This window comes from Paralichthys olivaceus, chromosome 15 (assembly GCF_024713975.1).
Source record: "Paralichthys olivaceus isolate ysfri-2021 chromosome 15, ASM2471397v2, whole genome shotgun sequence".
NCBI classification, from domain to species: Eukaryota; Metazoa; Chordata; class Actinopteri; order Pleuronectiformes; family Paralichthyidae; genus Paralichthys; species Paralichthys olivaceus.
The window spans coordinates 7,471,723-7,498,222 of record NC_091107.1 but is presented as its reverse complement, the minus strand read 5'-3'; the positions used below and the strand labels follow the sequence as shown (position 1 = coordinate 7,498,222).

Genomic DNA, 26,500 nt, shown 5'->3' with positions numbered 1-26,500 from the left:
AGCACATGCGTTTGCATCAGAATAGAACAGGAAGTTGGATGATAAAATGTCCTTTTTCTTTTTTTTTTCTTTTCAGTTCTCTGGTTATTTCTGCCTGCTGGCTGCTCTTAGTGTGGAGGAATGAAAGCAGAGTGAGAGGATGTGGGTTACACCACTCTGGGTGGATGAATGGAGACTTAATTCTTCTGGGGTTAGAGGCTCACTTTCCCTTAGGGCTAAATGCCTCTGTGGCAAAAAGCTCCGACCGATGCAGGGCATGCACTCCCTCTGTGTTGATATTGCAAAGTAAAATCTGTTTATTTGTGTGTAGAAGTGAAGAAGTAAAGCAACAAATGCTGTAGGTGTACTGAAGTGTAACCCATTTGAAGAAAGGAACAGAATGAGTAAGTAAATTATATAAACTTGTGAGTCACTGACCACAAACGACACCTCATATCACATCATTACTATGATAATTGGAAGTAAAGGAGTCACACTTTGTGTAAAGTAGCATTCATGTGTGAAATGAGAATGATGATGTGGTTGATAATAACAAATGAAAGTGGATCATTTAAAACAACTGTGAGCTTCTTTACAAAGACGTGGTACAGTAATTAACCAGAAATGTAATTGTGTTTGTGGGGTTTTTTTTATGCATACATGTCACATAACACAAATAGAGGCAACAATAATAAAAAGAACACACGGCGAAGGAGGCCTTCAGAGACTGCATCTTCAACATCTTACAACAAAGACTGTATTTTCAAGATCCCACAAGGAGCGACGCCCCACTTGTTACTTTAAAACACAGAATGGTGGTTTTACACAAGAAGACTTGGGAGGAGAGAAATACATAATTATCTTTATTGAATACAGTAATATACAATTCTGTGGGAAAAGTGAGTGGGGGCTAATTTAGGCGATTTATTATATTTACTCTTCTTCATTAATTCGGGGGACAAAACACCTGAATATGCAAATATCTTTTTATGTTGCAATAAAGCAGGCGATCATCATGACAGTAGAAACTAATAGAGAGCGATGTGTACACGGAGCACATGTGGAGGAACTAAACTCCCACATTACAAAAGTTGTGGTTTGTCATTCAAACCAGTATGGCTAACGCAGATCATCAAGCAGGGTTATACAGCTGGAATACAAACAGCAACCTACAGAAATACTTAATAATATTCACAAAATATACACAAAATAATCACAATGTTAAGCATTCATCGTCTTCTAAATTGCTTCCACAGTTTCTAGGCAGAGGACAGTGTCGAAACGAATTAAAACTGGCTAAATGAAAGAATCGATAAAGCTCATGCCTGTGGAATGACATGAAACAAAGTGAATAAAGAACGGTTTTATGGCTGCAGTCACCATAGCAATAGAATTCTATATTCTATGGAGTTCACAACCTTCTACATTCAGCAACCCTAACAAGCACATAAAGGGTTGGAGGTCATGCAAGTGCGGTTTTCCCAGTGGTGCGATGGAGCTGCGGAGCTAGGCTGGGGTCAGAGGGCAGATCAAACGGGTCGCTGATAAAAGCAAATGAGCTCAGTCGTGTAAAAGAAAAAAAGAAAAAGAGAAGAGAAACTGCAAACACACACACACGCACTCACCGCAGCGTTTTTCTGTTTTGCTATTCAACTGAAGTTTGTTCTGCAGGACGACACTCTGGAGGAGGGAGGTCGTCAGTTTGCCGAGGCTCCACTGGGTGGTGGAGCCAGCAGTTGTGTGGCGCTCTGAGTTTGCTGGCAGTCAGGTTTACCCACAACAGGGGCTGACATACAGGACAACAAGAGCTGAGGAGCCCTGTCTCTTCAGCCTCTGCCTCACTGACAGAGGGAGAGGAGGGTGATGAATGAAGCGGAGAAAGAGGGAGGACACTTCACACAGTCTGACACCACTGTTACTTTAGTCCACTGGTGTACACATAGGAGAAAAAACATGCAACAACAGGTCTTAAAACTAGCAAATCCTTTGCGCTCCAAAAACTGACGACACAAGGCCATAGTTACACTTCATTCCAACGTTGACTCAACAAAGATTCACAGTCGAGTGTCTGATAATAACGGGAGATTTTCATTTGTAACCTCGAACCCCTCAGAGTTTCAGTGACGTAAACTTAACCTTGCCTCAGTGACATCATTAGCTGCCATGCACAGATAAAGAAAGCGATGATTTAAAATCCTTGGCACTGGATGAAGTTTTTACAGATTTTTCAAATATTGATGGTGTTGTCTGGCGATAGAATTGCTTGTTTGCAACCAGTCCATGAAAGCTTTGCAACATCAGGAAATGCTTTTAAGCAACAGATTCCAATTTTAAGGCTCCAACTAGAATCTATATTACATTTTTTAAATTTCATTGCATATATTTATTCTTCCAAAAAAAGAAGAAAAATCATGTATAAGATGACCAGTTGTAATCATGCGCTATTGATATATCACTGGCTGTTGAACCATGTGGCTCTGTTCACAAATCAAAGTGCTCATGAGATGTAAACATAATAACATTACAACAAATGAAGAGATTGATTCCCAAGTGGTATAAAAAAACTCATAACGCTGTATTAAAGAAGTACAAAACAAAGTCACTTCCTCTCGTTCTCATAACATGTTTTGTTTGAGCTCTCAGCATTTTTAAGACTATAAAAGAAAACAGGGGCACTTCTCAGTACTATCTCACTGTACAGTTTTTGTAGTTTGCATGACAAGTTTCATCAAACATCAGCTAAAGAACCAGAGGAAGTGCACAGATTCCAGGACGTGTGTAATCCTTTGGCACACTGCAGGCTTTTCATTTTAAAAAGGTGCCTGTGTTAATAAGAGACACCTTTAATGAGAGCATCCTCGTGGATGATGGATGTCATGAGGAAGCAAACACACTGCTTATATTTAGACGCCACATGGCTTTAACATGTTACCCTCTCTACTTAATTGGAAACAGTGCATAATCATATGCAAATCCGCCCAAGTGGATTATTAATGAATACGTTTTGGCATTTCGTATAATTGATGATGATAGCTTTAGCTTTCTGTTTTATGCAGTTTTTTTTAATAAAGAACACCAGAAGCCAGAGCTGCCATCTCAAGAGATAATTTGTGTGGAAATGATTTAACTCCAATTAAGATGATTACAATAGAAACAATTAAGATATAAAGAAAACTATATCAGCGATGGAATAAAAAGGCCTAAATCTCTCCAAAGACAGGTTCCTGCCAAGATAACGTTATGCTTATGCTAGGTAGTACACGTGCAATAGATTACTTTCTTTCTTCTTTGTAGGCAGGTAAAGCTTTTTTCCAAGATTTTTCCAGAAATGGAGCACAACGACTTATTTAATGCTACAGGACATGGAATCCTGTTAACATAAAAATCTTGGAAAAAATAATGTGTACGTGAGTGGTATGTGCGTATTTTTTGATATTTGCATGAGCAGATTTCTCCATTATATTACATGCACGTGACATTGAATATTTAACCGAGCCAATTTATCTGCAGTACACACTGTAAAAATATCTTTGAAGATTTAGCTTCACATCCTCTGTACTCCATCAGCAGAGGGAAATTAAGCCCATGAACCAAAAAAAGAGTGTTTTTTTGTGGGTGGGAAATGAAGAGCGGAAGAATGAACAAAGAGTGAGAGAGTTCTTTCAAATTAGTCAGTCACACTGGCCGCAGTCGGTGCAACTGGTACACTCATCCCCTCAAATGTCAGGGAGGGAAAAGTGTCATTTCAAACACGTGTAAATTTGCTCTTGAGTGTGGATATTCATGCTTGTTGCACGCATACAGAAAAAATCACCCCCATCGAGCAAGGGACACTGGACGGACACTGACAAAGTGTCAAACATTTTTTTTTTTTTCTCAAATACTTGGGGATGAAATGAGAGGGACGAAGAGAGATGCAGTACCTGTTTGAAATAGTTCCAGAGCCTGGTTCCCACAGGCTGTGAACTCTTGGGTCACGTTGGCAGGAGGAGCTGGTGCATCTGCCCTCAAAACACTCACTCTCCAAGAGAGTATGTAAAAATAAATACAATGCACTGAGGCGGCATGAAAGAGTGCTTGGCAAGTGTCTGTCATCTATTAATTGTGCACGTGTGTGTGTGTGTGTGTGTGTGTGATTTCCAGGACAAACTCTTTTAGATGGTATCCCTGTAAGACAGAAAGAAGAGAAACAGGTAGAATGAGTCAATAATGATAACTGTGTGTATCATGTGTGTTAAAGAGAGACAGAGGGAGAAAGATGTGGTGTGCCCTGCTATCCTGCCTTAAAGGTTTCCTCTTAGAATTATGGAATACATTTAAGTGTATTCAAGCATATATATGAATTCAGACACCTACACATACTCCTACACCATTTCACATCTGTCTACATCTGTAAGCACAAATGAGCTCTGGTATGATGTAATAACGCGCTCCTGTTCAGTCTGGCTGTGAAGGCTGGCATCCGTTCTGGGCTGAATTTAAAATCAGAATTTATTCAGTCCCCTCGCTGCCAGAACTGTTCGCAAAGATCTCATGAAACTTGTCTGGGAACCTCTGCCAGGTAGTTCACACCTCCACCTCCTCCTCCGCCTGATGTGTTAATGCAGGAGATACTTTTGACAGCACTCAGAGCCATTTTTCCGCCAGAGGACCTAGCTGCTGGCAAAATAATATAAAATAATAATGATAATATTGGACGCCAAATTTCTGTGTGGTTTTGGTTGGTGGGTAGTTGAGAAAGGCCATTGGGGACAGAGTTGGCAAATGAGAAAGCTGCATTATGGTAAATTCAATTGATTTAGGATGTAAAACAGCAATTTCTACAATGCACGCAACAAATACAAGAACGTTTTTTATAACTGGTATATGACAAGTATCACATGCATGTAAATTTCAGCTCAGTAATAGGCACCATGGTCAAAGGCTAATTGCTGTGTATTGATTCATAAAGCAATAATATTGTATTACTGCAGGGCACTATATTGATTTCATTGGTATAAAGTATATTGCTGGGTTATAATGAACCATCTATAACAATTGTGTCCAGCTACAATGATAAAATATCACTAATTAATTTGCACTTTAGAGATGGATCAATCTTAATTGATTCCAAAACAACAGCAAAATCAAACCAAGCTTTTTCAACCATAACTCATTTTCCCAGTAGACTGAGAAACAAAAGCTCATATGAAAATCGATGGAGGCGAACATGAAAGTCTCATCGAACCACAGCTCTTTTTTTCAGTTTGATGCCGTAACACATGAGCAATAATACAATACAGTTATGTGAAGATAATATACTCATGAATACACACACACAATAATATACATTGCAGTATTTGGAAAAGAAGAATCCCATGGCACAAAGTGCATGTATGCAACTACTTAATAGTTTTCTTGCTGTTTTCTCTGTGAAAATAAATAAACAACACATTAGAAACAAGAACCGTCAATATTCATTTTTGCATTGATACAAAAATAAAATTAAATGATGCTTCGAAGCGAGGTGGCCAGGAGATGACATGCCTGTGCCGTTCGGTTCTGTTCTGCTGTTTGGTCATTGTTGACTATAGCTCTCGATTATTTGTGACTAATACTTTTATTTACGACACTTACATTTTTAGTGTTTAGAATTTAGTGACCTAGTGATCTAGTGGTGACGTTGCATTTTGCAGCTGATCACCCCTCACCTCATCTTCCCCTTCCAAACATGAAAGAGAACCCGTGGCAGCCGTCAGTTGTTATAAAAACTCGCCGACTGTAAAAAAAACATGGCGACCTCCGTAGAGAGGAACCACTCACGATGTAAATATAAAGTATTCAAACATAAAGGGCTCATTCATAGGTAAAGAAAACAACAATTCGTACTATTTAGATGAAACACATTTGCGATATATTTTACACCTTTATTTTACGCACTGAACCTTTAAATAGTGGATAAGTCATAACTGTATCTAGAGTGACTTTAAGTGAGCCTCTTGCTTTGTGACTGGAATGACACCCAATGACAAACTCTGGTTGTTTCTTGCAGAGACTGAACTTGTGACCTTTCAGTGATGGGACCATTTCTCTCTAGACAAAGCTGCCCCGCCACATTAACTGTAACCAGATGGCCAACATGCATCTACAGAGTGAGTAAAGACGACTAATAGACACACACATTCCTACAGGGACAGGATGATGTGGTTGGACGCTTAATGCCGAGTAGATGAGGTGGAGGGACAGCACTCTGCTTGTTGGGCTGTCCTGGCTTATATGAAAGAGGGAGCAGAGTACTGGCAGCTCACCAAGGGAAATAGAGAGAGATGGGTGTGGAGGGGGAGAACAGAGACAGGGGAGGGGGCAGCAGAGAGAGGGAGAGAGTGTTTCTGCAAGAGTGACACAGAGATAAAGTGAGAAATAGAGAAAGCAATTGAGTGTGAGGGATAGTAGGAAAGGGAGAAACGGCATGTATATGTTAAGAGTAAGTCGGGAACAGAGAGCAGGTTTCTGGTGTGATAGCAATTTGTCTTATAGGGATTTTACACACGTCACATAGATGTTCATGTAAACTCAGGTACGCGTGTGAGTGTGCATTCATGCAAGCACACACAAACTAGGTAACAAAGGCGGATGCGGCAATTCCCACAAGGCCACTGAGAGAAAGATGATAGATAGGGGGTCGCTGTATATATCGGTTTTCATTGCTTCCTGACTGAGTGGCCTATAATTGAATGATCATTACACCAAAGTTATGGCCGCGGCCCCACACTCGAAAATAGGAATTGGGTTGGAAACAGCATTTAGTGGCTTTGATTTATGAGCAACAATGAGGAAGTTGTTTTCCAAACGTGGCACTCTGATGGGCAATAAAGAGGAGCAGGGCTTATCGCCTGCTGTACCTACTCTGACACACATACACCAGTCAGCTTGCCAACCAGCCGGCCACCAGTCAGCCAACCAGCTGGGGCCCTTCGTAGAAAGGAAGCGTTTTCAGCAAATTTGTTTCCTTCATGTCTCGCCCTGAATGGCGCTATTCATTTAAAATAGCCCCGGGTCGGTAGGCACTGCTGCCACGGTACATTTATACACTTGTATCCTCACAGAAGTAGACACACACACACACGAATCCACCTGCATACACACTCTCACAACAACACACTCTTTTCTCCTGGTCCAGCTTATCTTTGCAGGATGGCCCTCTATAATAAAAGCAAAGTTGAAAAGAGAGAAAAAGCATCCTAAACAGCGTCATCTGTTTTCAGTTGGGGTCATTGGAGCTGTATATTTATTTCTCTGGTGTGAAAAGGAATGGCCGCTTTCATTTGCTGGTTGTGATATCTGGATTGTGGTGGATCTTACTCAGAATGAAGGGGTCACCAGTGTGGGTGGTGCTATATAAAGGCAAAGATGAAATACAATGTATTAACTGTGGAAGTGTGATTCTACAGTGTATCATGGTTCAGCTATGTTCTACTGTTGCCTTCAAATAGAACATAGCTCAGCCAAAACACACCAAAATGCTTCACACCTCCACAAACACATTATATTTCATTACTATCATAATGTGTTAACTCCAGTCAGGAGGATTTGGGTTATGCGTCTGAAATGATTCACTCATTGTCGTAGGCTCATGCCACTGACTCCCCCATACAGATCCTTCAGTGGTTGTGGATCAGATAAATGACAGCATGTTAAATGACAGCATGCTGACTCCGCCTTGTTTCATGCCATTTTATATGCAATCTCTGTACAAAAGATTCTACATGTGAATTTGCAGAATCTGTAGGTGAGGAGACGTTTCTGAGCAGAAGGTCTTGGTCTGGATATCCAATGTTTACACCAGAAGCCCTGAAATATTGGCCGCTAAACCCAGAGGGTAATTGCCTCCAGATGCCTCCATTTTATCAAGAACGGATATTTTCTGTAAAAAAAACCCAAAAAAAACCAAGTACCAAGCACCTGGATTACCAGGCTCGTCGGTGAACTCAACCATAAATTCTACCAGACCATCTGCAGCAACCATATCTGCTGACAGCTTAACATGCTAGATATCTTGACTTTTACACCCGAGTGAATGTGACCACAACTGATCACAGTGACAACCTGTGGTCATTCCTTTTATTTGCTCTGGCCTGTTTCCACCTCTGGGATTTTCAGTTGGCCGCCCTGGGGCAGTGTGTTATATCACCTCCTCTTTTATTTCATTGTTCCCCCCACTCACTGCACTTGCTTAGTCATACAATGAATGCATCTGCAGAGCTTCCTGTAGTTAGAAACACACATTCATAGTGTGTTATAAGCTTATTTTGTTTCTTGTTGTATCACCGAGCCTTAAGGCCACCGCTTCTGCTGCTTTCTGACAAGCCATTTGTCGGGATCTGCTTGTTGCTCACGGTCCCTATCAATTAATAGAAACAGTTAAGAGAGTGTCACTAAGAGGGTTAGTCACACAGAGCTATCCCAATGGCTGCCAACACTGTCATGTCATCGGACTTGTCTCAGTTCAGGCCTCAGGGCTTTTCTCTTATGAGAGAGAGAGCAAGGAATGAAACAGGCTGAACCCACACAGTTGAAAAGCCTCAAGAACGGTGGTGCACATTGATAGTGTGAACATAAATGCACACGCAGGCATATCCGTCTCTTTAGAAAAAAATGGTTAGTTCAAATCAACACACACTTGACAATATATTTGTCAAATATAACCCTCAATAATCTGTCAAAGTGTCGCAGCCCACAGGATCCATGGAGGTAATGATTACAACTTGATGTCATGAAAATACTGCTCTGTGATTTGTTGACAGACAAGTTGTTTTGGCTATTTAGACTGATGTACATATCTGTTATCAATAAAAACTGTGGGTCATGTAAATGAAATAATTACGTGAATGCACCTTTTCAGCCTTCACAATTTATCTTGACAACCACTAGAGCGGTTTTGTTTGTTTGCTGATTCAAGTGATGTTCAGCGTTTTGATCAATATCAAAAACAAGATGAGATTTATCCAATATCCAAAACCAATGCACCAATATTTTGGCTTTTGGACGAACCACAGTGGTTTGGAAAAATCAGTGTCCGATGTGTTAGCAACTGCTGGAGGCTACGGGCGTGTCTTAGCAAGAAGGAGAGGGCTGTTTATTCACAACAATAGCTTCTCCTAAATAGGTTTGCTAGAGTGGATACACTATCTGTATTTCTTCATTGAAAAAAGATTAAAGAATGGCACTGAAGGCTTTTCTCAATGGAGAAAATGATTTCTCTCCTCTCCTGACTGGCTTTGGCAACTGTACTGACGGCGATAGACAGATGGTTTATCCAGTCACCTGCCAAGTGTTTTTTGAAGCCGTCTGCCCTTTTTCCAAACTAATTCCCAACTTAGTTCTCCTGGATAGTTCAGTGAAACAAACCATCTGCGGCATGGCATTAGGGGTATATTGTCAGTCATTAGGTCGACCAAACTGAAGCATCTCTAAAAAACAGGATGGATTGCCAGTAAATAGGTTTGTTAACAAAAGTATTAGCATCAGTAATTAACTGTGTTTAGTGGAGATCAAGTAATATATCTTGCTAAAATGGCCACCGCTGTAAAGACTAGCAGCTAATATTTTCACTTTGAGCAAGATGAAGTTTACCTTTAGCATGGTTGTGCCTTGGTTTAGTGTTATGAATAGCTAGCATTACGTCTACACATCATAATGTGCTGTTCCGACACTCACTAGAAGTTTGTGTTCATTTTCCTGCCATTATTTAGACCATATTTCAATCTGAATGAAATCACAGACACCTACAGGCTTTGAGCATTGAGCACATTGGCACTGAAAAATATCAGACATATTGCAAAACATTGGATGACCAATATTTTGTGTATCTTATTTTCTGAGTATTTGGCTCTGAACCTTGTTATGTGCTTTGAAATGTGGTTTTAAATACTAGTTCTTGTGCTGAGAATCTACACATATATTACACACTCTATGATCAGTCTAACATGCAGTACAGTATGTGATGTGGTCTTTTTTGCCCCAAAGTACTTGTATACAATCTGAAATATACATGTATGTAGGCCTACACTGATTTCATGAGTCCTGCTTTCCCCTCCTTTAACAATTCATTATTATTATGCCAAATAATAAGCTTCCATGAGGTTTTATGAACTCATCAACACCAACTGTGTTAATAATCTTTGCAGACTTTATTCAATTTCATGGCACCAATCTACTATTACATTGAGCTTTAGACGATCACAATTGTATCAACCCATCTGCTAGATGCCTTGACTTGCTGGCTGTTGTGAACTTTCCTATTATAATAATGGGCTATAACCAAGCTATTGCATGAACACACACATGCAGAAGGTGTGCATATGTTTTGCTGTATCCTGCCTGAGGTTGTCCAAGATTTAACAACTAATTATATTCAGTAAGGAGGTAGTTGTATAGAAAAAGTCACGCCATCACCATCTGAGTTACGCAACAAACACTGCCCTGTGCTTCATGTACAAGAAAGCAAATGCTGGAATCGTTTGTAAGAACCATGCCATCTGTTCACCTGGACATCTCCATGGTGTCCTTGGTGAGATACACGATCCAGTAGACCAGGTTGAACGCGCCAAACGAAAGGGGGAAGAGGATGCGGGAGTATTTGTCGATGATGCTAGTGCCAGTCAGAACATTGTTGGCCGGTACAGCTGAACCCTGCTGCAGGAAGGCTTGGGCATTGACAGGTGGGTTGGGAAACGTTTTGGCTGGGCGGTCAAACAGCGGAGCGGAGTTCATCCTCTTCTTCAGCACACTAGTGGCATCCACCTTGGAGAGGCAAAGAGGAAAGAAACATAGAAACTGTGAGAGGCAATTTACATTAAAGAGAATATTGCATGATGTAATATGAGGGTATTAATAATGAAACTGGTGCTGTGCTGTTGTACCCTGATGTTCGTGCCACATTTGCACAGCTGTGAGTTGATCAGTGAGGAATGTGTGTGTCTGCAGAATTCGACGTCTTGCATACCAATGAGGACCACAGTAATTAAGCTCAACAAAAATTTTATGTGATTTCAGTCAACCCGCTTCATGAAGATTGATGCAGTTGTGGGAAACAAACAAAACCCATCAAACAAAAGAGGTTCGCGGTATTTTGACACACGGTTAATGTTGTGCCTCATCAAGTTTGAGTAAAGTAATGTGCTCTGCAGCACATGGCCCCTGCTCCGATACTTGTAAAACAGATACAGTATGTGTGGAGAGAGAGAAAGGGAATGCACATCTGGGAAATGGGTCAGGGAACAGCTTGTTGTCTGTAGGTTGAGAGTGAAACTAAAAGAGAGAATGCAATCCTCTTTTAAACCAAATAAATTGTACAAAGTCTAAAATCGACCACAGAAATAGACCAGACTGTAACTTATTGATCCTTTGATTTATGATATTGAAGACAGGAACTGAGCATTACAAACAATTCAAGACAAACATGATTGAATATTTAACATTTTGTCCTGTGAGACCTTATGATTGCAAGGCTGTCCTCTTCATAGTGACATAAGATTATTCTCTCTATTTGTTTTGTTTTGATTCTTAAACTGATTTCTGAACTCCATGATATTTATCTAATTATTATCCTCATTCATTTGATTGAGAAATTAACCATACGTTTGCAGAGTTATGTTCAGCGCGCTCATGTGCTGAATATTTGACTGACTGGTTCAGCCTCCCTGTTGGATTTAATTCAGAACACGATGGATGTTTCTGCAGACTAGAGTCTTGGAGCCAAAACTGATCTTGCGAGATTTGCGTTGGATTTGTCAGGCTACAGGATTACAAGCCCCTCTACAGGTTGAGAAACTATTAAACTGTAACAATCCTCTGATTGAGGGGAACCCTTCCAAAACTGCACGGTGGCCGATCTAAAATGAGATAAGATAAGTCCCTGAGTTATTAATTTCACAGAATTGACATATTTGCAGATGTAAGAGTTTCAACCAATAGTAAATGTGCAAAAATGAATTGTGCAGAATGTTTAATAAAAGATTTCACTGTTATTAGTATGACATGTCCTTGATGCTCAACTCATCAACCATTCGATGACAGCTATGCTAAAAATGTGCAATTCATGTGATCATGCAACAATATAGATTTGATTATGTTGAGCCAAATTATTATTCGAACTGACAGTCAGCTGTCTAAAGCATAACCCATGACACATATAACAGAGGAAAAATGTCACATAGAACATTTCTGTTACCTCTGCCAGGGAGGTTATGTATTCCCCCCGTAAGCAAGATTACAGAGAAAGAATTGAACAGGTTTCCATGAAACCTGGTGGATGGATGTGGTTTTGATGAGTCCATTCAATTTTGGAGTGGATCTGGATCAGGGTGCATATCCATCAATTTCTTTTCTCTTTAACATTGCAAGATCAGGTGATTTTCAAAATTGTACATTTTCTTCCAAGGGAATGATTTGTGAAAAAAGCTGATCGATTTCTTGACGTTTTTTTTGTTGTTTTTTTAAAATCTTTCCTTGATCTCATGATGTTGTCCACCGGGATCAAGGAACAGTGGTTAAAAATGAGATTCTGAAACAAGTTCTGGAACAATTACAGAATGTCTTTCTATCCTCTCTGTTTAACTATTGTGATAATATCAACCTTCACTGTGTTGTACTGATAGTTGCCAAGTGTGAGTGTGAAAAGGAGGGAGGACAAAGAGGGAGGGAAAAAACAGAATCTGCACTGTGATTAAAACATTTTGTTTCTCAATTCTCTTCAGGCGTCATTAGTGTGAGAAGTTTCTTTAAGGGACTGCAATCATCAGAAAAAATATCTTATCTCCATTTTACTCTTGACAGACACAAGAGTAAAAATATAAAATAGCAATATGAAATGGAAATGGAAATAAAAGACAATAAAAACAAAACATTTAGTAACACAACAGGGGAAATAGCTGAGAGAGGGAGTGGGTCCAGGTGATCTAACAACTGATCAGCCAGACATTTGGTTCACTCATCAGTGAAATAGAGTGTGTGCCCTGTGACCGAGGCCCTGTGCGTCTCCTCCTGTCCTATCACTGCTCATTTGTGAGGTCAAAGTTAATTTGAGTATTGAGGATTTGTGCTCGAATAGGAATTTGGCTGCCCCTCCAAATGTCGGCGACCTATCACTTTAATGGTTCCTACACGTTGACCGCATTGCCGTGTGGTGTTCTCTACTGTAGGTATGTACAGATAATCCGATACACAAGCTATTTTTGATAATGACAACAGGCCCGCTCGGCTTTTTCCTGGTCAAATCCTGCAGGGATCAGCTCCTCTTCTCTTTATCCACTGCTCTAGATTTCAACAGACTTGACCACTGACTGACGGATATATGGCTGGTGTTTAGGCACGAATATTCACATGTGGGGGCTGGGGAGTGGGAGCAGCTGTGTGTTTATATGTGTTTAATACTGTGTGTTCCACCATTACTGTGCACTACCACTGTGTTTTGCATGCAAGTTCATGTCCGTGGGTGTTGAGTGGGTGTACATATGCTTGTGGATGTGTTGCACATGGATTTCATGTAAATGTACTTTTTGAAATAGTGTATTTCAAGCAAGGCAATGAGTTACCTCAGGATAGCTGCTGTTAGACTATTCATTTGTTGTAAGGTGTTTGAAGTTATAAAAAAATACACAATAGGTATGAGTATGTGTTACATACGCAGAATCATGTGAAAGGTTCAGTGAAACTGTCAAGTGAAAACACAGACTACTTGACCAGCTGAGAGTAAAATATTTAACAACATCCCCTTAATATTACACCTCACTGTAAACACGGCAAAAAGCTCCAACTTGATGAACTTATTAATCTATAGCCACTAACTTGCTTTGTGACTTGATCCCCAGGGAACTGTAACATTTCTAGTGACAACACAACCCTCTCTGCCAAATCAACAAAATGGTTAGGTCACTTAGTGATCCCCAAAGGAAGACTAGGAGAAAAATCAAAACAGAGCAGAAGATATTTCTTGCTAAACAATTGCCCAAGGGCGAAGTAATTTCTTAAAACCAAATATTGGATTTTAAACATTGATTTTGACCATAGCAGATGGAAGACATCTGTTGGATTACTAAAGCAGCTTTTGAAATGCAAACTGCTGCTGCTTGATAAAGTAAGGTTTAAATTTGTTTAAATGTGTGTGTGGAACACTGTGTGTCTGTGTGCTGTACTGTACTCTATGAAACTGACATTCAACAACCATAGAGGGAGGATCCTCAGGTTCCATTATTTGAATGTGGAATAATGAAAGAATAATGAAAGAAGGGCTCTCAGCAGAGTGCATTCCTCCACCAAGGCCCAATAGTTCCCTTAAATTCAATCAGGCTGCACCTATTTGCACACACTTATACATATCGTCAAGATTTATGAATTATTCCCTGGGAAATCTGTGAAAATGTCAGAAAACACAGTGACAAATAATTGCCTGATCTGCCCTTAGAACCAAAATTTAATGACCCATAATGAATCCTTAAGTTTCCTTTGAATCTATCCAGTAGTTTTTACATAATCTACCAACAACAAACCAACAAACAAATTGTCTGAGGTGAGAACATAAACCCAGTGTGTGGCTGCAAGTACGATGGTGCATGAAATCTTATGTCGACAGCAATGTTGCCGGAGCTTGAAATCATTTCATTCATTCAGTCTAATTATAGGGACACTGAGACAAATGCATGAAAATCAAAACTGTCCCAATTCAATCAGAGCGCTCCTTCACCCAAGCAGTGATCACTGATCTACCAGCACCTGTGTCTGGGCCAGTAAATAAAGTTCCCTTCTTTCTATCACCCTCTCTTCTCCTTCACTTCCTCCTACGACTGTTTTATTTTCTCTTAATTTCCTGCACCACGCACTCCACCACCCACTCACACACACCATCGACAATGCACACAGCTCCCTCTGCACTCACTGATAAACAGCCCCTCCCCCTACACGCTGTCTATATTTGATTCATTAAATGAACCATTAAACTTTGACTGCTGCGAGTTTCCCATTCCTGTTGCGGCTCTATCTGACAGTCACAACAGGTCGTAGTGTTTTAAATCATGACGGAGGGACAGCTATTTCCAGTGATACACCATTGTTTTGGTGTTTTTCGCTCTCTTTCTCTGTGTAATGGAAAGTCTTCCCTCCTACATATTTGGTGAAAGCAGTCATTTTCCATGATGCATCCCTCCCACTCTCTCTTTCTCTCCGTGTAACTTTCTCTCATGCACACACAAAAACAAACCACACCGTCCCTCCATCTTCTATCCACAAAAATGGACTGGGCCAGCTTTCTCAGCCCCCACTCCACGTCAGTGTGGTGGCTGCCCTCCTGCTTGTGAGCCCGCAGTGATCTGCTGGATATTCCCTTAATCTATGGCTCTTACATAATCTGTAGCAACATCGTTCACAGAGCCACTGGCTGTCTCCTCGTGTCACTCTCTGTGGTTATCACACAGTTACAGGGCAGAATAGCGGACCAGGCAAGAGCGATGGATGATAGATATACCGTAGATGGATGGATGGATGGATAAGACATTGTATAGAGTGTGGATTGCATGAATGTGAGGGGCATCATTTGCTGCAGATTACATGTGTGCATATATACATGCCTGTATGTGTTTAAGTGTGTGCTGCAGATTAAGTGTGGATGTGTGTCCTTGTGTGAGGACAAGCGTGGATAAAGTAGAGATTGTGTCGTTTCAGTGCGAGTAAGTAGTTACATTCAAGCAAGACATAGATAGGCAAAAGAGGGATGGTCAAGAGATACTGTATGTGTGTGTGTGCATGGGTGAGAGTGAGGAGAGAATGTAGGGTGCACAGGAAGAGCACAGCAGGAGGTTACGGAGATGAGGCAGAAAAAGAAGGATAATGTTAAACGCTGCATTTTTGTGTGTGTGCATGAGGCAGAAGAAATTAAAGAGGGCTGGGGGTTTGTACGTATGTGATGTAAGCAAGATTACGATTTTCTTTGGGCTGAGGCAGAGGATAAACTAGGTTTGTTTATTGTTTGGATTGCACACGCTGCACGTGTGATTGCAATGGGAAGGAGAAAGTGTGCTGCAGAGGGAGCAAGTCAGAAAGTAGAGAAAAAAACATACACAAGTCACATAAACAGAATTGAACCCCCTCATCTGCTGAGTAATCAGTGCTTTGTGGCTATAATAACACTGAAACAGCTGGTTATGACATTCATCACTCGTCCTTGAAAGCTAGAACACTGAACTTTAGCTGCAGCTTATACCGTGCACATATAATTCAAATAATTAGTCAAATAATAAAGGAGTGAGTGTGAAATATAACTGCATATCACAGAAAATGTATGTGTACACATCCAGAATCTGACCCTAATATCCCAGGCTATCTATGTTCTGGCCACATTTTCTGGCAGTTTATTTTTAACCTCTCCCATTGCAATGCTGCATATTGTATCAAACATCCCATCCCTTCTTTTGTGAGTCATAATTCAGCCAAACTAAAATCAATAATAAATCACACACGTTCTGCTGGAATCTCTTACAAGTGATTGCAGTGCAACCAGTAACTTCATGTAAAACATCATAAGTCATGATGCAATTTCATCAAAAACCCAAACAAATAGAGTTTTCATCACATTGGCTGATGTGACTGATCCATACAGGAAAGTAAAGATTGTTGATGTTTATTTCTTTATTTTCTGTGGAACAACTTTTTCAAATGCCTCGATGCATATTATTGTGCAGGCAGCGAAAGATTATGACTGTGACACCAGGAGTGTGGGTGGTGAGCTTACTAAGCATTTCTCAATATGCCTTTTATAATTTGGACATTTTATGTAGTTGTTTTGAAACATTACACAGACACATAACGTTTTTATTACATGTTTGACAACATTCAGTAAGCGCCAACAGCTCAGAAAACCAGGTCTGACGTCATTATGACAAACCTCCAGCGACAGACTTAAAAGCTCTGTAGAGTAAAGTTGTTTAGCAGCTTATGTCTGATGTTAGGAGGTTTATAAATTCATTGTATTTACAGGTTTTCATAATCTTTAAGATTTAAAAGCTGATGTGTAGATATACTGTTACCAGATACCTTGAATATAACGCATGAACTTTAACAATCCTGCACTTTGAGGTTTGCCTATGTTTGCATATTGAGATGGAGGGAGAAATGACTGGACTGGCAAATGCTTGATCTCTATCAAGTTTGGAGATATGGATTGGCAGCAGAAAGAAAAAGTCAAATCAGTGGATGTTTCTGTTCTGATCATCCCTCTAAGTGTAGAAAATGAATTTAAACTGAATCTGTTGAACATTCGAATCATCTCCTGGTTCCCTTTCTTAGACATTAAATGTATTAATTAAATGCATTAAATGTTGCGTAACAGCTATGTATGCCAAAAGAACAAGTGTGAAACATGGGGGAGCAGACTTACTGAGGAAACTTCTCCGTCGGTCCCTGTGGCTGCGGCCGGAGCTGCAGCTGCAGCCGCCGCCTCCTGAGCTGCCGCCTTCATAGCAGCTGCCTTCCGCAGCTCCCTGTTGGCTTGCAGGGTGGAGAAGTAGTTGACGGCCGCAAACTCAATCAGAGCAGAGAAGACAAAAGCAAAGCACACGGCGATGAACCAATCCATGGCTGTGGCATATGAAACTTTGGGGAGAGAGTGGCGGGCGCTGATACTGAGTGTTGTCATGGTCAAGACAGTGGTGATACCTGCAAACAGGGACAGGACAGATGTAAGATGCTGCTGTTCATTGTCACAAGCAGTTTGTTAAATATACATATTATATAAACATACTTTTTTTGCAGAGAGTTAAATAATAAAATCAGTAGCCTACAACATCTCTAAAATATATAGCCCGAGGGTTTGCTCTCTCCAAATTTATTCAAATAGTCCTGCCATTTCCCCATCACTACTTCTATATTAATTCATTTTAAGTTTATTCTTCTATTATTTTACATTTCTGTTTATGTGAAGATCAAACAAACACCATATAACCTTTAAATTAGCATTCCTCAGAGGCACACAGCCATATTCCGCCTGCAGTGTTTATGCTAACTTAGGCTGATTGCCTCTTGGCTCTGAATTCATATTTAATGCTCAGACATGACAGTGGTATCGATCTTGGAAGTGGATTAGCATATTTCCTGAAATCTTTTCCTCCTGTCACATCTCTGTGATGGGATGGAAAAATATCAATGTCTTCTAAACATTGGTCTTAATGTTTGGGGATGTTGATAAAATCTTTATGAATGTGCAGAACACAGTCCTGCCACAATACTGAGGAGAATGAGCAGACAGCGGCCGTTTGCAGGACTAATACAGTCACTGATCAATGTGTGTGTGTGTGTGTGTGTGTGTGTGTGTGTGTGTGTGTGATTCTTTTAATCCTGAGATATAGAACTCAAGGCCTATATGACCATTGGTCAATAAAAAACCAGAGGCCTGATTGTGAGCAACCACTGCAATCAGCTTGATTGGGACACACACTCTAGACGCACACACACGCACACACACGCACACACACACAATATTTCAGTGGGGGTGAGCAATCCTCCCACAAAGTTTACAGATACCTTTGCTAGCTCACGTTGAATTGTTTTTCAAATAAATTATCATAGGGACATGGAATATAATTATAAGTTAATGTGAACTATTATAAAATTATTTTTTTGCAAATCTACAATATTTTATTCTTTTAGTGGTAAACAAAAACTGCTGAGTCTTTCTGGAAGTTACAATTTCAGCCCTATTACCAAAAATGACCATTTGCCAAATAACGTCTGAGATCCTTTCAGCTTTGCACAGATTGTAGCAGTTGCAGCACTCGTGCTGCAGCTGCAGATGATACAAAGCTTCATCTGAGGTCTCGGCGTGCACCATAGTCGATCATTGACACAAGTGTTGAAAGTTATCAAGTTAAAAATATCCTTTACAACATTGTGCATAAGCTGTTTATAGTATTACAGGATAAGTTCTGTCCATGGTATACATGTATGTAGGGTGTCAGCAGGAGGACTTTGAACTGGCACACAAAAAAAGATCAAATATCTGTAAACTCAAGAAAACCATCCAGTGAGATGAGCGAACAAAAGCTCCAAAGAATCAGCTAATATTTTACTAGTTTTGTTCATCTGTTGATCACAATATGAGCATATGAGTGAGATTTCAGTAAAAGGAATAGACCAGATAATGCAAGTGATGAATGATGAAGATTATCGCAGAAAGAGCGTTGCAGGTTGTATCAGGGGAGAGGTTAGACAATAACTGCATTTTCCTTTTGGATCTTTTTGTTGAGCTGAAGTAAACTAAGCTTTTAAGACGTCTGTAAAAACTTTCTCTAAACTTCTGGCCATGGCTACAAATTGAAGTGCAGACGACCACAGTCTCTTTGCTTTCAGACTCAGAGTAAAGAATCAACTGAAGAAAGCAAAACACTGTTTAGATCCAAGGCTCCTACCGTCTGTTAGTAAATAGAGTGCTCCACATGTATTAAACATCTTTCGTCTGTCTTGCTAAAATTCTTTCCTTATTAAGTCAAACAAAGATGCTGACAATCAACATCTCCTTTAATGGCTAATTCAAAAAGTACATATCGAATTCACTTTCATCAAGCTAAAGCAAGCAGGGAAAAGGGGCCATTTAACACTCCTGTCCATGCTTTTACCAAATGTGCTCTGTAGCTGTGCATTTGCCATTAGGATCTCATGGGGGATTTAATGCACCCAGCGATATATCAAAAGCATTTTCCACACACCACTTTAGTAGTGAAAGTCAACGACTCTTAAATACAACCTCCTCCAAAAACCCAACCAGTGCTGACTGTCTCAAGCTCAAGCACAAGTTAAATGATTGTGCAGGGGAGGAGGGATGAAAAGCTGTCAGGGTAGGAGGGAGAGGCAAGAGAAAGAGAAAGAAAGAAAGAAGGAACTAGTGTAGGAGGGAAGGGGGATGAAGTATAAAGACAGGATAGAAATTAAATGCTTGGGGCATTTATGTGCTTTTATAGGAAAAAAGCAAGGTACAAATTAGGCCACACTCAATTAAGTCTGTGAGACTTGTGCTCAAGGGACTTTCAGCTCTTAGAGAAGTTGTTGACAATCCAGCGCACAACATACAATGGCTTAATGTACTGTCAGGGTGGAGCACATCCATATAGCTACTTCTCTCCTCTCCTCTTCTCTTCTCTTCTCTTCTTTCCTCTCCTCCTCTCTCCTCTCCTCTCCTCTCCTCCCATCCTCAGCATTAATACAACTTGGTTAGATAATGGATTTCTACAACACATCCTGTAACTCCCAGGTACTTTAAGAGCACTCTCATAAGACACTCTAAATTTAGAAACAAACTATATCGCAGTTTGAATATGATGCTCGGCCGTTTGTGCTGACAAATCCAATCAGATTTTGTCTATATTACCTCTTCTGAAATACCCAGCATCCCTGGCGTTCACCCAGAGCTCCTATTCAACGACAACCAATCCACAGAATAAACAGTTTTTTTATCACATACCCAATATTGAGTGAAATGGAAAACAGCAGGATGAGTGAGGTTAATGAGTTGCCACAGATGTGCTTTCCACATGGGGCCTCAACATCCACGCTAACACTAATGATCGGTATCTATTCACCGAAGTAGTGCGCAGGCTCGCCCCAGCTGGCTCCCTTCCAATCACAAGTGCCGTCCACAGAACCGTAATCGACAAGGGCCAGCAGTGTCACTCTGATCAGCTGCAGCTTGTTGGAATTTAACACGAGTGGAATCAAAATTAAAAAGGATGGAAATGTTTCAACAGCTCAATTTCCCAGTTTTTTCCTCTTTTGTTGTGTCCCAGTCTTATTTGTCTACCTCTTTTCTCGCACTCTCTCTGTCTTTGTTCAGTGTCTCTCACACTCTCCGCTCCTGAGGCTAGAGCTTGGTGGCAACTGTAGCGTGATGTAATGTGAGCAAGCGGAACCTGTGAGTGCTCGGAAGAGGGCCAAGTAAACATCCTCCTCCTCTCAGCCCTTCCATGACCAATTTCAAAAAGGACATTTATTCCCAATTAATTCAGCTCCACCACAGTGGAGGAGAAATGGAGATAATGAGAAGAGGTTAAAAACATACGGTGATGACTGAGTCTGTCTTTGTTTTCCTGCAGGAGATTGTATTTTAATGGACAATCTGTGTGGTTTAAACCAATCAGCGTGCAGAAAATGCAGAATTACTGTAAATTTCCCAAGCTAGAGAGTCACAGTGAGGTCAAGCAGTGGGTGGGGAGTCGATAAATAGAGAACTGTTTTATTCACTTTTTGGATACATGTAGAAAAGAAAGTTGAGTTTAAAGAGCTGGAAACTTGTTGAGTTTAAAGAGCTGGAAACTTGTTGAGTTTAAAGAGCTGGAAACTTGTTGAGCACAAAGACTCATGCAACATGTAAAACTACTGGAAAGTGTTAGACACTTAACTGTAATAGGATGTGCAACACAGTTTTGAAAAATCCAAACATTCTTGTTCTGTTTAGTGAACCGACTTGATTTCCCCCCACATTATACTGTTCTTTTAGGTGATTGCAATCATGCAAAACAGAAACTGAAAAGACCTTTTTGTTGTAATTACCATTTCACCAGTAATGCACTGTGCAGTGTGTGTTCTCGTCCTCGCTTTGCACTTGAGCATTTTGAGAATAGGCCTGTAACTTGCTTTGGTGTTTATAGACCATTAAAGTGAGTTTAAAGAGATCTTACCAAACACAGTCCGAGCTGGAACTGATTCCTTGTTAATCCAGAAGGAGACTTGAGCCAAGATAACGGTCATGATACAGGGAATGTAGGTCTGGATCAGGAAGAAGCCCATTTTCCTTTGTAGGTGGAAGTGGACCGTCATGATGACATATTCACCTGAGACAGAAAACACCAATGACGTGAGTTTCCAATGATCGAACATCAGAAAATAGAAGGCCCACAAACATATCTTTTCAAATATGTGAAATTACCTTTTTTTTTCAATGATGCTGATTAAGCTGTCTTAAAATAACTGTAATAATATTACAATATTTTTGCTATTATTTATTTAAAACTTTCCATCTTTTTTAAGTTAAATTATTCTATAATAAAAGTCATCATATCACATAACCTCAAAGAAACCTGAGACCAGTCAAATGGAGTATACGATATCATAACAACAGCAAATCACACATGTAGCTCCAAACAGAGTGAGAATGTTATATCTCATTAAGTACTGCACACTGGAACTGAACAAACCTCTCGGAGTGTTTTCTCACCTGTGTTGGACTTGAGCCTCTCGCTAGACACCGTCTGACCAATCAGGTCGTACTGCAGCAAACTGGAAGATTCCTGTGGCACCTCGACGGAGGACAGAGGTCCTTTCTTCCACGTGTACACGATCTCACTTATGGGGTAAGCATCTAGACGGGTGGATGAGGAGCTGTGTTAAAACTTTGAGGTGAATTATTTAGAGAGAGTTTGTTCTTTATTTCTTATTAATCTAATTTAGGGCATAAAGTGCAAAGTAACTGAGACTTTGAGAGAATAACAAATACACTAATCCATTACTGTACTGTCAAAAATATGAAACAATGAACTCAAAGAAGACTTGACTATATTCACAGGCACAGAAAACATTAGCGTCGATCATTAAATTCACTCTTTGGTTGATCTGGTTGTCTTAATATATATTGAATGACCTGGCAAAGGTTTTGTTGGTAACACTGGATAACACATCCCACTTCCACAAATTAAGGAGGAAGTGGGGGGGGGGCATTAAATTACAGCCCACATGACTTATTCTTACCATATAATAAACGAAGAAGAAAGAAGAATTACTATAGGTTACTCCTTCATCATTAAAGGTAAGCTACTGTTGATCTACTTGTATTGGTTTGTTAAATCATTACATTACTTTCTCTCTCTTTCCTTCTCCTCAGGTGAGAAAAGACACTTTCTATAACAATGCACTTGAGAAAGGTTTTGTTTGTTTTTTACTCCAGGAGGCATGAACTGTCTCACGATTATGCATGACAGGGTCACATCTTCACAAGCACTTACTTATTCAGTGTTTATTATATATCACACAATAAAGTCATGATAAGAAATCTCTACCTTGTATACCACAATAATGATAAAGTATGTGGGCTGTAATACTCTGCTTCCACACTATATGAGCAAAGTTGTTTTCATCATCTTTCCCTATGCAGTTCCCTGTAGAAATCCAGTATTTACATAAACACTTCAGACTTAATTTATTTATCCCTTCCACTAACACGCCCAGTTGTTGTTCCCCATGGTTTCCCTTTACTGTACCTACAGGAGTTGTATTTTTACCTCATCCAACACTGTAAATCTGGGGATCGTATTCCAAAGTGTCACCTCGTTTAATTTTTTTTTTTTTTTTTTACAGTTCATTTAATGTACCCCATGTGACACTTCAAATTAAAATCTTCTGATATCCTGTCAGGCAGTCAGCTACGCAGTGACAGCGTGATCATTTGATATTGACACCATCTGTCAGAGCAGTGAAGCTGAACAAAAAAAAACAAACTCACAACTCCCAAACTTGAGCGGGCAGGCATGGCCGTCCATCGGGAAGTTCATCAGACGCATTGGACACTCTGCATTTATAGTTAATCTGTCAGAATAGATACGGGTTGAAAGACATGTTTGATTCATATTTGATTCACTGTTAACTGCATGGCTAAGAAATGAATGTTTTAAACTGGATTCAGTCGCTGAAGCTAAACTAAACACACAAGTTAGGAATAAGGATTATACAAAGCTGAACTAAAACAAATGTTTTAAAGCAAAGTAATTTAATCTGTTGATCTAATTATTTGAGAAAAAATTGATTCTGTGCCATTAGTAACTCTGGGGACGTTGTTTTTAGTCCTAAATATGTCCTTCTGGAACAAAGCCGGAGTCATGTTTGTTTGAATTGCTTTCCAGGCCTGTTTTCAGATGGCACATATCTTGTTTTTTTTGGAATGGCACTCCTCATTTCTTTTAATGTCTGCACACAGTCTTGGATGCTTGTTAGTTTGATTTGCTATCCAGGTCTGTGCTCTGTTCCGGTTTTGGCTGGGTTTGGAGCTCACTGTCCAGCACTGTTACCTCATGGTGTAGAGGATAGTTCCGTTCTGCATGATGCGGAACAGCTTGTTGGGGGTGGTCATGTTGTGAGAGATCGACCTCTTGCCATTCCGGAAAAAGGTGTCCGGCGTCCAGATCTTGCTGACCATCAGGTTGTTGAGCCGCAGGATCTCAATGGGACCCTCGAATTTTAACCGTTCGTCAATCCACGTCTGACGAAAGAACACGTCCATGGTGTATTCCTGGAGGGATGAAGGGTTTATTTACTACTATTAGAACCACTCCTACCACTGGCGCTGCTTCTGCTCCTGCCGTTACTATCTCAAATACACCCAGAGCGAATGGCAGATGGGTTTGTGAGCCATGGTTTCGCTGGAACCTGCTGGATAGAGCACTGGCAATGTGATGAGGTTTTTTTCCTTCTATTTCTGGACTGCTCCATTATTGCTGCCAGTACTAAGGAAATTAAAAAGTTAGGTTTGCGCATTTAGAGAAATTTAACTCATGATTAACTTGTTATTTTAGGGCAGTTAAAAAGGGTTTTTTAGATAATACGTTGGACACAGACCTCTTCATAGTTGCAAGAAGATAATGTATATTTATAAGTATATTAAGTTCCTTCAAAAGATGATGCAATTTAAGATGAAGCCCAAGTATAACATATATGTTCTATGATTTTTTTATTTATGTTATCATATGAACTAGCAGGTCTGGAAATGAAATGATTTAATCAACTGATTGATGTTGTAGTAGTTAAATATGAATGTAGATTATTTAATGTACAGAGTCAGCATTCAGTCAACAATACCATCCTGGATGCTTTTAGATGAAATGGATGCGCCTGCTGCTCTTAAGAGCCTTTTCCAAGCCTCTCTATAGAACGGCCATCAGCGTATCACATGGCAGTTCAAGTAGGCTTTAGATGCAATGAAACAGTATCTAAAGCCTAAAGCCTAAACAGTGTTGAGTACAACAGACATACAGAGTTCAGCCTATCCCATGACAGGAGTAGTCGGCCCATCCTATCCCAACATCAGCCAGATCTCTCTCTCTCTCTCTCTCCCTCTCAGACGGGAGGGGGGATTGTCAACCAGATTAAAATCCTAAGCTGCACTAATGACATCCTGCCCAAATGCTGTAATAATGAAGGCTAGGGTGACTTGAAGCTATATGAATTTAATCGCAGGGGAATCTGTACATAATGTCTTAAGTGTGTTGACGCAGTGATGCTGACTTTGTAAAGTAGTAATACAAAATAAAATGTTTACACAGTATGTGTACATCAGTTTAGCCTTTACATCCCATATCAGTCTCAGAGGTCAGAGGGCTTTACGTACCATCTCGACATCTGACACTGGTCCAAAGCTGGTGACAAAGATGTCAGTTTTAACCTCTGTGACTGGACCTACAGCAGAGAGATGAATAGTTGCTTTGGCACAGAAACAAAATACAACTTTGGATAGAGCTAAAATCAGGCATTCATATGTTTTATTAAAATATATATAAGGCAGTTAAAGATGAAGCTGTATTTAATGTGTGGCTCAAGGACAGAGAAAAATGGCACTGAAAATCAAATTCATTTATAAACCAAAACAGAACATGACATTGACTTTGACTCATGTTCATTTTGTGTCATAATTGTGTAAAAGAAAAAATAATATTTATCTTTAGCAGCACAGAAACTAAATGCACAATGACGCACACAACTACTGGAATAAAACTTTATGTACTGAAAAAAGGAAGATCGATTCAATCATGCATGAGGCAACATTATATAAATTGTGTAATGACTCGGTCATTAGCATACCTCCAAATCCAGGTCGCAGCCTGTTGTCATAGCCATCCAATAATCTGTCCAATATACGCGTGATGTTATCCAAATAGATGCTGGTGTCACTGTGTTGATTCCCCAAAACACTGCTCGCACTATAACTAAAGTAAAGACGCGCCGATGAGAAAATCACGTCAACACAAAGGAAAACAGTTGAAGAAATACAGAGTTTCTCAAGCGCACATTCATCCACAGCCTCTGATTGCCGTGCGTAAAAAGTGAGGAGAACATGCAGGGAGAAGAGTTGCCATACTCACCATGAGAGGAATAAGCAAGTTAAAATGAAAGCCATGCCTCGCAAACACCCCACAACGAGAAATCCCTGGTCAACTTTTAAAATCAGCATGGTCCATCATTTAAAAAGCATGATTTGACGCGAGTGTCGGGCTTCTTTTGAGTTGTGGACCGTGCGAGGATATCGCGCCAGTCCAGCACGACTTGACTTCCCCCTCTAGTGCGGTTGCGCCCGCCTCAGCCTGAATCCGCTCAGTTGGAAAAAAAAACCTGAAGAGTTTTTAAGAGAGTGAAGAGGAGGGACGAGGGGGGGACATCCACATTAACCGAGCAAGGCTTTTCTTTTCACATGCACACCGGTGTCATGTGTCTCATGTTTAGAAGAAGATGTATGTGGCCGATG

The 26,500-nt window shown here is 40.2% G+C and overlaps 1 protein-coding gene across 1 annotated transcript; it reads right to left on the bottom strand.

Moving 5' to 3' along the window:
- Window positions 1–695: 695 nt before the first annotated feature.
- gabra6b (gamma-aminobutyric acid type A receptor subunit alpha6b) lies at window positions 696–26,500 on the bottom strand. The gene is made up of 10 exons (XM_020096978.2): window positions 26,121–26,500; window positions 25,840–25,964; window positions 25,370–25,437; window positions 24,054–24,274; window positions 23,492–23,574; window positions 22,211–22,354; window positions 21,675–21,827; window positions 17,387–17,664; window positions 10,505–10,761; window positions 696–4,146 (listed from the first exon to the last, which is right to left on the bottom strand). Exons 1-10 carry the CDS (start codon window positions 26,207–26,209, stop codon window positions 4,134–4,136), a joined length of 1,431 nt encoding a protein of 476 aa, XP_019952537.1. The 5' UTR covers window positions 26,210–26,500; the 3' UTR covers window positions 696–4,133.

Coding starts and splice junctions, on each gene's coding strand:
- gabra6b (XM_020096978.2), bottom strand. CDS start 26,209: ATGCTGATTTTAAAAGTTGACCAGGGATTTCTCGTTGTGGGGTGTTTG. Junction 21,828..22,210: donor GAGGCTCAAGTCCAACACAG/GTGAGAAAACAC, acceptor TTTCTGTCTCAG/GTGAATATGTCATCATGACG. Junction 17,665..21,674: donor TCCAGCTCGGACTGTGTTTG/GTAAGATCTCTT, acceptor CCCTGTTTGCAG/GTATCACCACTGTCTTGACC.